At 39.6% G+C, this 13469-nt stretch overlaps 1 protein-coding gene across 3 annotated transcripts in view; it reads right to left on the bottom strand.

Annotated features, from left to right (window-relative positions):
* The window catches only part of slc8a3 (solute carrier family 8 member 3), a 169802-nt gene that overhangs the window by 22233 nt on the left and 134100 nt on the right, over nt 1-13469 (bottom strand). The window contains exon 4 of one of the 3 annotated variants that reach the window (XM_035955602.2): nt 12682-12738. The exons of the other annotated variants lie outside the window; for them this stretch is intronic. Coding sequence (XP_035811495.2) covers nt 12682-12738 — 57 coding nt within the window. The remainder of the gene's footprint in view (nt 1-12681; nt 12739-13469) is intronic. 3 annotated transcript variants of the gene reach the window in all.

Genomic DNA, 13469 nt, shown 5'->3' with positions numbered 1-13469 from the left:
ACATTTTCTGTGGATAAACTGTTATTTTCAGCACGCATCCTCAAACCACATGAGAGCATGAAATCTAAAAAGGGAACAAACACACACAAATCTATGCAGAGACACAATCCACAGCGCTGTTGTCCTGCCAGCAATACAGCCACGATAAGGAAGATTAACCAGAAGGCTGTAATTGGAGGGGTGGAGGAGAGTGTGGAGGGTCGGGTGTGGTGTCGGTGTTTAACCGTCGTCATCATCGGCCTCATCAGATCTGCTACAAAAGAGCGAATCCTTCCCCCGGCTGTCGCACACATCTGGGCTCTGAGTCACAGCGTCAATACGACACTAATGGACACCTCCACAGCTCATTAAGGGAGCATCATCACTCGACTTATCACGGCTATTCTGGTTGCTGAGGACGGAGGTGGGTCCAAGCCGGATGTACGTGGATGGAAGGAAAGGAGGAAATAATAACAGAAGATGGGAGAATCTGGAGGGTTTGCAAAGGAAGGAAAGGGGAGATTTATGGATAAGCCAATGGAGGGATTGTTGGAAAAAGAGAGTATGTATAGGATATGGAAGGATGGATCTGCAGGTGGTGGATGGATGGAAGGGAATGATGGATAGATGTTTGAATGGAGGATGTATGGATGAAATGACTGCGGGAAAGAGCTACCACAATGATTGAAAATTTTAGTGGATACAGGAAAGTAGGAATTGATAAACCGGTAAATGGATTTATGGAGGGATTGACAGGAACAGGAGACCAAGAAGAGGTTATGGAGGAGCAAAAACGGAGAGATTGGTGGAAAAAGAGAGTGGGGATGGGATATGGAAGGATTGGAGGGATAGAAGGGATTATAAAGAAGAAGGAGAACAGAGGTGCAGGGATTGATGAATAGATGCTTGAAAGCAGGATGGATGGATGAAGAGATGGAAAGAAAGAGGTGCCACAAGGAAGAAAAATATGGTAGATACTGAAATGGATAAACTAGAGAATGGATTTATAAAGGGATTGACAGAAACAGAAGAGCAAGAAGAAGTTATGGAGGATGCAAAAATGGAGAGATTGGTAGAAAATGAGAGTATGATATGGAAGTATAAGATCTGCAGGAAAGAGGTTAGAAAGAGGAGGGAGAACAGAGGTGTGAGGATTGATGAAGGGATGTTTGAAAGCAGGATGGATGAGTGAAGATATATGAAGTAAGGACTGAAAACTATGGTGGACACAGGAAGGCAGGAATGGACAAACTGGTGAATGGATTTATGGAGGGATAGAAGAAACAGGAGAGCAAGAAAAAGTTATGGAGGAAGCAAAAATGGAGAGTTCGGTAGAAAAAGAGAGTAGGATATGGAAGGATGGGATCTGCAGGGAAGAGGTTGGAAAGAGGAAGAAGAAACGAGGTGCAGAGCTTGATGAACTGATGTTTGAAAGCAAGATGGATGGGTGAAGAGATGGGAAGAAAGAGGTACCACAAGGATGAAAAATATAGTGGATGCAAGAAATCTGGAATGGATAAACTGGTGAATGGATTTATGGCGGGACAGATGGATGGAATATTGGAGGGACTGACAGAAACAGGAGACCAAGAAAAGGTTATGGGGGAAGTAAAAATGGAGAGATCTGTAGGGAAGATAAGAGTATGAATGGAATGTGGAAGGATGGAACTGATGGAAGGGATTGGAAAGAAGAAGCAAGACAGAGGTACAGGGATTGATGGATAGATGTTTGAAAGCAGGATTGATGGGTGAAGATATATGAAGAAAGAGATACCACAAGGAATGAAAATTATGGTGGATACCGGAAGGCAGAAATTGATAAACTGGTGAATGGATTTATGGAGGCATAGAAGAAGCAGGAGAGCAAGAAGAAGTAATGGATGAAACAAAAATGCAACACAGGGGGAGGAGCATTAAAGAAAAAGACGGTGAGTAGAAGAACGAAGCAATGTAAGACAGATTTATGTGATGGATAGAAGAACAGCAACATAGATGGAGGACTGATTGGGAGAAGGAAGGATGCAGGGGTTGGTGGAGGATGGAGGGATACTGAGATGGAATATGAGTTATGCAGGAATGGTAATGGACTGCACTTAAAGGGAGCTACATCTCTATGTGGGATGAAGAGCTTTACAATGCTTCTCATGAGACACCTGCAACTGTAGAGCTACTAGCGAGGTTTAGGCTTCAGAAACTTGAACATGAAACCACCAACCTGATGATTTATGAGCAACTCAAGACGCAACCAAAGCAAGGAGGGAATATCAAAGACAAGATGGGAATAGCAGAAGGAAAGAACATAGCAGGAAGACAAATGGATGTTTGTAGAGATTGGAGGAGGTGGATAAACTAACAGAAGCGGGAAAGGAAGAAGCTGAGAGGTGTCTGATGGATGAAGGGATACAGTAAGAATGAAGGGTGAAAAGACCAAAGAATGGATTGCTCTATGGTCAGATGAATGGATAGGGAGATATAAAGCCACTGGAATAGTATACAGTAAAAGAAACAGACTGTTGCCTCATGATCACAAAGGGAACACACAAACTGAAAGGCAAAGATGGATAAATTTGAATGATGACATGCAAACAGATGGCGGATGAGGAAAAGAAGGTGAGGAGATGAAATGAGAAGATGGGTTTTTTGTGGGGATGTTTCGAGCCAATCTCAATGACTGGAAATGGGGATGATTAAGGCAGCTATTAACTGATCGGTATCAACAAGGAGAAAAAAGATAATCTCAGAGATAGGAAATCTTGGACATCTGGAAGGAGCTTCAAAAAGGTGCATTAAAAGGAACCAGCTTAGGTTGTTCGGGTGTCTAATTATGATGCCTCTTGTGCGATTTCCTTCGAAGGTTTCTTGGCCATGTCCAGATGGGAGGAGAGTCAAAGGCAGCCCCAAAACATATCTCATCTGGCCTAGGAACACCTTGGAATGCTCCAGGAGGAACTAGAAAGCTTTGCTGAGGTGATTGACATCTAGAATGACCTGCTTTATACCTGCTGCTTCTGTGATCCGAACCCAAATATGCAGAACAAAATTGATGGATGGTATCAACACAAACCTAAGCTTGATCCCTTGTATATGACCAATGTCACACAGGTGTCACGTCAGGAAAGCACAGTTTGTATTCTGATGTTAGGCATGCAAATTTTGAATAGTTGTCGTAACACTGCAGTATTATCAGTCAGTAATGGATTAAACAATGACACAAATTGAACACAGTGAACTACTGTTCTTTGTTGTCTTTCAAAGACCATCAGAAAGTTGAATATCTGACGATTCTCTCTGTTTTTACAGTTTCTGGCTCTGATAAAAAAAAAAAAAACCCACCCACAATGCTTTTCTAAACAGTCGACAGGCCTAAGGTATTCCCTAAAATGCTATTCCTTTAAGAAGGATATAAAAATAACATATTGATTAGCTGTGAGGTTCCTGGCTTGTCTCAAAAATATGGTCTTTTGCTAGAGGTCATTAAGCGGCATTCAAGACTTTGTCATGGTGGCCTGTTGCCAGCTAAACCTCCATTATGCTCTCTCTCTGGAAAACTGGGTTTCTACTGTCATCAGTAATAATAATTATAATAACTTTATTTATATAATACTTCGTAAAAAAACAAAGTTTACTAATTGCTTAATAGATGGGGAAAATAGGGAAACAAGGATAATCAGGACAACCACTGAACAACTAAGGACAGTCAGTCCAAACTGTAGGAAAAGGGCCCGAGAGGCAAAAGTGGAAAAGTAGAATTAAAAATTGTACACAGTACACTGCAGCTTCAAGGAGGAAATACTCAGACATGGTGCTTGTTTTGCTCATGAGGGATCTTCTTGCCAAAAAAGCAGCATAGGGACAAGGTAAATAGGTTAAAAAAAAACTAGTTTTCCACTTGAATTAAAGTGTTATGTTACTTGTTACAACAAAAAATGATCCAGATTGGTCACTAGGTTCCATCATCTGGGAATAACAATGACTGTTTACACTGGCAGTATGGCTGAAAAAGTATATTTGCTGGATGTAAAGATGAAAAAGGACATAGTGAGAGGACTAAAGGGGAATGGATGCATGACGAAACAGAGGACGGAGAAACTGAAGGAAACCAGGAGATGACTGATGCTTCTCTGTTTTCTGCAATTGTCCAATCATGAAGAAACATCATCTACTGTACCAAGGATGAGTCATCAGTCTTCATAAGGCGCGCATTTGCATTTATGAGGATATTTACACCCGTACTGTAATCCACCGACAAACATATTGGCACACACACACAGAATGCGAGTGGAAAAAACACACTGCAAGGAGATCTCAGCAGACAATCATAGTGTTTCCTGCAGCTCAGAGTGATGCGCTAAATAATATCGGGTGAGGATTGCAGCTGAGCGGCCGCCGTCTCCGGTCTGCAACGCTTCTCAGCTCGAACCAAACACACACACTGAGAAACGAGGTGACAAAGATGGATGCCTCAGCTGCCTTTATTATCTTTCAATATGCAGCCTGTGTAACGCGTCCATCATCTTGTTATGCTGTATCCATGTTTCTGGCGGCGTGGAATCGGAAGGAGTCAAAACGCTGAGTACACGCCATACTTCATCTTCCGAGGCAGCGCTGCCAGACTGAATGAACTGATAATTTAACTGAATGCTGGATGATTTCACTTGAGCGTCCTGATGGAGGTCTTTCATGGCTGAAAAGTCGTGTTTTTAATCTCGACGAGCTAATTAAAGAAGCTACGTGTAACATTTTGACATCAATAAATCTTTAACACATTTATTTTTGAGATATTACAGTGATTACTACAAACAAATACAATCATTGCCAAGAAAATTGGCAGAGTCTCCCAGTCACAACATGATATTTTTACAGTGTGTAAAAAGGAGTTGAATCTGGCGGTTTCCGTTACGGCACGAAGAGTTTGGGAGCTAAAGGCTGATGATCTCTTCAGACATCTTTATCCTTAGTGACAAAAAACACAGATTAAAGAGCCCATATGATGTACACTTTTGGGGGTCTAGTGGAATATGTTTACATGCTTTAAATGTTCAGAAAATTCATTACTTTTCTCATATAGTACATTAATGCAGCAGCTCTTTTGCCACTCTGAAATGCTTCGTTTTATCCCCTGTCTCTTTAAGGCCCCCTTCCCCCCTTGCTCTGATTGGTCAGCTGTATTGACAAAAGCAAGGCAACATTGATTACATACCATTATGAAATATCTGAGTATAGGCAGAAGTGGCTCTTGTGAGTAAATAATGGTGAAGGAGTTGCTAATTCTTTGTTTAAAGGCCAAATTTGTTGCTAGGCAGACAATATGCAAATAAGTAACATGGTGATGTCAACAAGTAACAGAAAAAAATCCTGGACTTTGAATGAGGCATGTCTGGCAGGTAAGACAGAAACCCTCTTTATTGTGGATTTTTTAAGTCTGCAGACTGTTTATATATGCAAAAAACAGCTAAATAGTACACTGAATTAAAGGGAAAAACAAAGAAACAAAAACATGACAAGGGCTCTTCAGTCCTCTGAACAGTTTCAGAATGTTTTTTCAGTCCTGTCACATTTTTAATCGCTCTGGGCTCATTTTTCACTGCAATATAAATTCCTGCAGCTCTATAGAAACAGCACAACCATGACTAGAAGTAGAGAGAACTCAGAAATATCTTTTGTGCAGTATAACAATATTATAGTCTGATAAATCATAAAACAGAAAAAATCTCAAGTTGAAATTCTTTGATTAATAACTTAACAAAAAAACAAAAAATGTGATCAACATATATAAAATTTTCTACATGCTTACAGGTGTTATTGAAAATTAATGGTGGCTCTACACACTGTAGATATTTTATTACTTACATCTTTTTATTAGTTTACAGTTACAGTCTTCTATCTGCTCCATGTGAACACTGTCTGCAGTTCAGCCTAGAAGTTCCTGAATTTTTGTATTTTCACGAGTGGTCATAGCTGAATCACTGATGGCTTCACATTTGCACTGGAGAGGACAGAATTTTATATTTGTTGACAAAGTTTGGTAAATGCAAACTGTTTATTTTTGGCATTTAATAAAACAGAAACATAAAATAAAGTGGTTTTGAAGAAATATCACGATTTTAAACTTAGATTTGGTCAATTTCTCCGATACAAAAACATGTCACAGATGAGTCATTCACGAACCATCGGACAGTTATATAGAATATCCGATGATTCTTTCTGTTTTGAGAGTTTCTGGCTCTGATATATGGTGTAATTTTGAGTATTTTGTCAAGAAAAAACATGCCTTTTTTTCTAGCAGGTTTAGGGTACCTTCCAAAATGCTAAACTATTCCTTCAAAAAGGATGTAAAAATAACTTATCAATTAGCTGTGAGCTTCCATATTTGCAGTAATGTGTATCTCTGATGGCGGGTGGTTGGGGAAGCCTGCAAACCCCAGACAGGCTGCCTCGGGACACACCAGAGACGCTGCTAATGGGCCCATATGCTGCATTTCGCATGGGACACTTTCTCATATTAACAAGAGTCCTGCTGCTGTCGCTATTTCAGCCCGACTCTGTGGTGGTTCTCTGTTTGTGGCCTTTTCCTTTGTTCCTCTAAATCTCTCAATTTCCTCTCTCTCGTTCCTTTATCTTTAACTCCCTCTCTGTCTTTCTGTACCTCACTATCTCTCTGACTTACTGTACTTATCGACTGATCTCTTTGCCTTTCTTTCAAGGACGGTGGTTCATGGTCATCATCATAATTAACAATTAAGACTTTTCTTTACCTGGGTGAATAAAAACATGTGAAACTTTCTGAATAGTACAAGAGGTATTGCAGAAAAAAGGAAAAGTGAAGCTTTAAATGGAGCAGCAGGGAAGACGCCCAGGTTTATTTAAGCTGCTAAAAACTCCACTTCCATAACACAATTAAAACATGGAAATTTAATTTTGTGTGTAATGACGGGTTTATCTTTATAAAACTGTCCTGACAGCTCTGATGGAGCTCAGGATTCAAACAGAGAAGCTTCCTGTAAATCCGTGTGGAACATCTGACCCATTGGATGCTTAAAAGAACACTGAACGTTATTTACTGTCAGATCCTGTGTTAATGAAGTCACCGCTGCTGTGCTTAAATGCACACATCACTCTCAATTTAGAGAAGCACGTATCGTCTCCGCCGCCGTGTGAAGCTGCAGGTATTTATTAAAGTCAAAGGGAAGAATCTGACACACTCAGGCAACAAATAGGACATCAGAAGGTCGCCTAACGCTTCTGCAAAATGTAGGTGCAGTGACACCCGACAAACATTTATTGTAAGATTCAGACATTAATCTCTCAGATCTGACTGAGTCGCATTAATAGCTGCATTCTGACAGACATTTCAATATGTTATGTAACAGATGCGGTACAAGAGAGGAGTGAAAAATACATGAAAGTTGATTTGTGATGTCGCGGAGCTGAGCGTGTGCCTTTCAGCTGACTGAAGAACACGGAAGCTGAGGTCTGTGCAGAAATGTGAAGAAAAGCCTGCAAAACTGCTGCGCTCACTGTAAAAAAATAACCTGATTCTGTAATACATGCATGGGATGTATTTGTCTTGTGATGTGCAGCAAGAATCTGCTTTGTGACATTAAATATTAAGGGAAAGAAATGAGCAGAAATGGCAGCTGTCTGTTGGTTTATTGTTGGAATTGTGTGTATTTTCTCCTTTGGATTTACAATTTGGAATTTGCGAGTCAATAAAAAATGCCCAAAGCAATCATTTCTAAGACTTATTAGAAAAATATTCTGCAACTATTAACCGTCTTTGCTGAAATGCGTCTTTCCATCAACAGTGTCGACTCATATTTTTTTTAGTTTTTTACCACTTTTAGAGCTACAGATTAATGCTTTCTTGACTCATTGCTTTGTAAAGAAGGATTAAGGGTGCAGAAAAAGCTTTAAATAAGTTGGAGCAGCTAATGTTTTGATACTTTACAGTTTTTGCACCTGTTTTGACACCTTCTAATGCAATTACTCTCAACCAACAAACTATATTGAGTTGGGTGAAGTAGGTTTTCCTGTGCAAACAAAGGCATTTTTCATTCCTAGTCTTAACCGTCTAAACTGTCCGAGCATGTTAAGACAGAGTTGACCTGAAATCCTGAACTAAAGATAAAGAAAAAATAAGTTAAACCGATTGCATTAAGTTGCCTCAACTTGAATATAGCTTTAAATTGCAGAAATTTGACTTTAAATGACACACAATATTATGTTGAGGCGATTACTAACATTATTATATCAGCCCAATGCATCAAATAATGTTAGATTCAATCATGCATTTGATTAAGTAAAGTGACTGGAGTGCAGTTTAAGCTTCTGTTAGTTGATGCGTGGAGATTCCTACACAGTAGATTAATATCTTTGATTTTGTGCAGAACTTGAAGCTTGTGTTCTATGCAATTCGGAGTGTTGGAGTGGTTTTACACCATTTTACTCGCCAAGTAATGCTGAGCAGCAACAGCCAGCAAAATATGTAAAGGAAGTAAGTTTAAAAATCAACTTTGCAACTGTGTTATGTTGCAGGAAATGCATTGAAGACATTTGTTAGGCCTTTAAGGTGCACAATTTTGCGGCAAGGTAAACATGCAAACGGCATCACCTCTCGTCCAGGTTTGCTCCCTGCATCTCCTCCTCGTTTCCCCATTTCTCCTCTTTTTTTATGCATCTCTGGTTCCCTGCCTCTCCATTTTCCTCCCTCCTCCTCCTCTGACTGGTCCGGTCCAGATGTCACGCCGAGTCGTGCGGATCAAGTGCAGACGAGCTCCCTCTACTTGTTAACAGTCTGTTTATTCTGCAGCCATATCAGCCTCTCTGCCCTGTCAGCAGCAGGCAATTACAGAGCAGATTACCAGCCCTGATAATGTCATCAGACCGAGCCTTCTGCACAAATACACACAGAGAACGCACACCAGCGTACAAACAAATAAAGACCGGAGTTCACCGGTCACTCACCGACACGTGCGATAATATTAACACACTTCTATACACATCACTGATCAGCCGCATTAAACCCACTGACAGGTGAAGTGAATAACAAGATCATCTCTACTGGGAAACCTTGGGCCCTGCATTCATGCTGATGTTACTGAGACACCTACCATCTACCTCAACATCCTTATAGATCATATACAACTAGCTAACATGGCATTCCCCAACAGCACAACTGTTCATACAAAGTTCGAGGAACATGATCAAGAGCTCCACTGCGATGATGGGACCTCGACACTCCCCAGATCCAGCAGATTTAGAATCTGCGAGTCAAAGGATCCACTCCTGACATCCCTGTATCAGACACAATAAGACGCCTCCAGAGGTCATGTGTTTATACTCCAATGGGCTAGAGCTGTTATAGGGGCACGAAGGACACCTAAACACCACAAAGGTACTTCAAAAACTTCTCACCCTTACACGAAAAAGTCACAGGAGGAAGACTATTCTTGCATTATTTTTGAACTTCCTTTAACTTCAGTGCATTTAGTCCACTGATGTTCGAGCTTCGCTATCCCCTCATCGAAACAAGATCACGACTTGAGCCTCCAGATTTTCCTCAACAGCATGCATGACCTTTTCATCGCTCTGAAAATGGCGACCACACAAGCGGGATTTCAGTTTTGGAAGTCAGACAGTGGAGGTCAGATGAGTAAAGTTTAAGAAGCAACAGCTCAAACCACATTTAGCTGCTTCTGCCATCTGTACTGTTTAGACAGTTGTATTGTCCTGGAGCAAAAGCAGCCAAATCGAAGCTTCCCTCTTCTCTTTTGTTTGTTTGTTTCAAATATTTGACTTTGGTGGACAGTGATATGAGGCTTGAAAGAATACAGTTATGCCCCTCAGTAAGAGTTATGCCTCTTGTTTGAGAACTTTTTGAAGGACATATTAGGCTGATGGTATCGATGTTTTGGAACTGAATCGAACCTTCTGTACCCTCAAAACTCACTGGTAGCTTTTATATCTTTTAAGAAAGCACCAAAATTACATCATTTATTGGTAAAAACTGAAAGAGAAGTTGTATTTTAAAGTTTTTTATGGTCCTTGAACTACTCAACATAGCAAAAGTTACTTAAATCTCATTTTCAGTTTGTGATATTTCAACAAACTTCACTTCATTCTACATGTCTCACCAAAACAAACCATTTGCAGCACCAGAATACTGTGAAAAATGAAAAATTCTGCACCTCTTGGCACAACCACAAAGCCATTAGTGACTCAGCTGTGACCCACAGTCACATGATGAAAATTAAAAGACTTTTTGGCTGAACTGCAGGTTGTGTTAGCACAGAGCAGACAGGATTCATATTATTTACAGTATGTAGAGCCAAAGTTCTTTCTTCTATTGGTAACACCTGTGAACACTTGGAAAAATATTAAACATGTTGATTTTAGGTTTTTAAAATTTGTGTATAAAATATAATGCAAGATTTTGATGATTTTTTTCTGTATTTTCTTAAAGCAGAGCTAGTTTTTGCTGTTATGACATCTATTTCTTTAGTAATTCTGCAGTATTACATTGAAATGGTACTGTGAAAAGGTTACAGAAACAAATGCTGGACTGGATTTGGTTGGTATTTTCAGAATCTGGTCTTTTAACTGCACCTTTTCATTTTAATTTTTTTGGTTTATGCTTGCTAAATAAACCCAAAGTCAGACTGAATATCTGCATATTTGGAATGTTTGGAGAATAAGGGACCTTTTAAGCCACCGGAGCACAGAATATCTAAAGCCAATGCTTCTGAATTAAGAGTGAAATTAAGAGTGCTCTGCAGCTCGTACATTTTTTAGATAGATAGATCTTCATCCCCTTAAGGAAAATGAAGGTATCTGGTAGCTCAAACAGCCTACATTTAAGAAAAATAAGGAAAATAAAGTGCAAATCGTGCTGGTAGAAGAACATCTTAGGATGCAAGAAAAAACTGATGGTGCTGGTACAAATAAAAAAAGTAATAAATAATTTAAATACAGCATAACAATAAAAAACTAAGAAGCTTGCAAAAGGACTGTATGATATATGATGCAAGATTTTCTTCTTTTTCTTCTTATTTTCTTAAAGCAGAGCTAGTTTTTGCTGTTTTGACATCAATTTCTTTAGTAATTTTGCAGTATTGCATTGAAATGTTACTGTGAAAAGGTTAAACAGAAACAAATGCTGGACTGGACAACAGAGATTCTGGTTTATACCTGCTAAATATACTCAAAGTCAGACCTTAAACCTCTGAATATTTGGAGTGTTTGGAGAATAAGGGACCTTTTAGGCCACCGGAGCACAGAATATTTTGGAGCCAATGTTTATGAATTAAGAGTGAAATTAAGAGTGCTCTGCAGCTCGTACATTTTTAGATAGATAGATCTTCATCCCCTTAAGGAAAATGAAGGTATCTAGTGGCTCATACAGCTTATGTTTAAGAAAAATAAGGAAAATAAAGTTCAAATTGTGCTGCTAGAAGAACTAAGTTAAGATGCAAGAAAAAACAGATGGTGCTGGTACAAATAAAAAAAGTATTAGATAGTTTAAATACAGTATAACAATAAAAATAAAAATAGTAAGCATGCAAAAGGACTGTATGATATATAATCCAAGATAATTTTCTTATTTTTTTATGATTTATGCTATTGTAATTGTGCCATACTCCAAAAAAAAGGGACATTCCTGAATTTTCACTACTTCTCGTCATGGTTGTGCTCTTTCCATTGAGGTGCAGGACTTTTGTATTGCAGTGAAAAAAGAGCCTTCACTGAATAAAAAACACCCAGAATCTACTCTGGGTTCAGCGGGTTAAGTGCCGTTCTATTTCACCTCACTATATTTAATTACTGGCTGTAATTCTCACTTATTCATCATATTAAGAATTCACGTTCCAAACATGTGATCGCCTTATTAAACACGAAGCGGCAGCATCGATTAACGCCCCTTATTAAACCAGATGTTTGCAGATGCGCTCAGTAAAATGCCAATAGCATCAGACGTGATTTCGATTCTGTTGAGGAACAAGTGCAAACACACTGAGAGGTCAGCGCTGTGCCGGGGGGGTTTCTCTCTGTGGAGACCGTGAGCCGAGTTCATCAGCTGTGATGTATTGAGGCTCTCGCTGATGTAACCCTGAGAGCTGATTAACAGCCCTGCTTGGCCTTTCACAGACGGCGCTTCAGCCGCCACCAAGTCGTCTCATCGGCTTTTCGCAGAGAGACAAAGCCCGAAGGATCCTTCTGAAGCCCTCAATATCCACTTATCCTACACCGCATTAACATCTGCAGGATTATTATCCGTTTCCCACCAAGGACTGCAGTGGAAGTTACTTTTAAAAAAAAAAATACTTTCATGTTTTACCCTCTGGGTGCGAGACAGCCTGCGTATGAATATTTTATCGTGTGTATTTAAAGAATTTTGCTCCTAAATGAGACATCCTTCAGAGTAGCTGCTACGGCACAATTAAAACAAATGATTCGGCAGCTTAACTCGTCTGTTGACACAAAAAGAACCAGTTTCTAGACTCTGCCAACTACTGTTTAATGTGTAAATTCTCAACAAAGACCTGCAGGTTATAGTGTTCCATAGAGCGCATCAGCGGGGAAAATAAACTCGTGTGTTTATCACAGACAGATATGGACACGTTAGAGCCCCTCATATGCAGGAGCAGCACATCCAGGCATTGTTTGCAGTCATTCAGTGTCTTTCAGTGACATTTCATGGCTCACCTCTCAGGGGCCGGCGTTGGCTAAAAAACTGCCCCTGGACTCCAGTATTTAGTCGCTCTGGAGATGAAGATGAAAGCAAATCAGTTCCATAGTGACACTTTTCTGCACAGATAATATACTAAATACCACAGCCACTAAAGAAAGCCTGAGAAGCTGTTGTGTTTTCTTAAAGCAGAACTAGTTTCTGCCATTTTATTTCTTTAGTAATTTTGCAGTATTACATTGAAATGTTACTGAGAAAAGGTTAAACAGAACAAATAATGGACTGAATTTGGTTGGTATTTTCAGAATCTGGTCTTTTAACTGCACTTTGTGACTTTTTAACAACAGATCCCCTGGCTTTTACTGGCTAAATAAACCCAAAGTCAGACCTTAAACCTCTGAATATTTGGAGTTTTTGGAGAATAAGGGCTCTGTGCACCGTTTAGGCCACTAGACGACAGAATATTGTATAGTTAAAGAAGATAACTTATGAAGTTACGTCTGCACTGCCTGTACTCACCACACTTGAACTTGTTTTCTGTCACTTACCCAGGTTGTTTTCTCCTGTCTAGATCCTTGCTTGTGTTGTATCTACTCTCAGATATATGTCACTTTGGATAAAAGCATCTGCTAAATGAAATTGTAGAATTGTAGTTAACTTATGAAATTAAGAGTTTTCTACAGCTTGTTAGATGGATAGATCTTCATCCCCTTAAGGAAGTAGGAGCTCATACAGCTTACATTCAAGAAAAATAAGGAAAATAAAGTGCAAATCATGCTGGGAGAAGAATCAAGTTAAGGCGCAA

Source organism: Amphiprion ocellaris, chromosome 20 (genome assembly GCF_022539595.1).
Source record: "Amphiprion ocellaris isolate individual 3 ecotype Okinawa chromosome 20, ASM2253959v1, whole genome shotgun sequence".
NCBI lineage: Eukaryota > Metazoa > Chordata > Actinopteri > Pomacentridae > Amphiprion > Amphiprion ocellaris.
The sequence above is the reverse complement of the archived record's forward strand: the minus strand, read 5'-3'. Positions and strand labels throughout refer to the sequence as shown.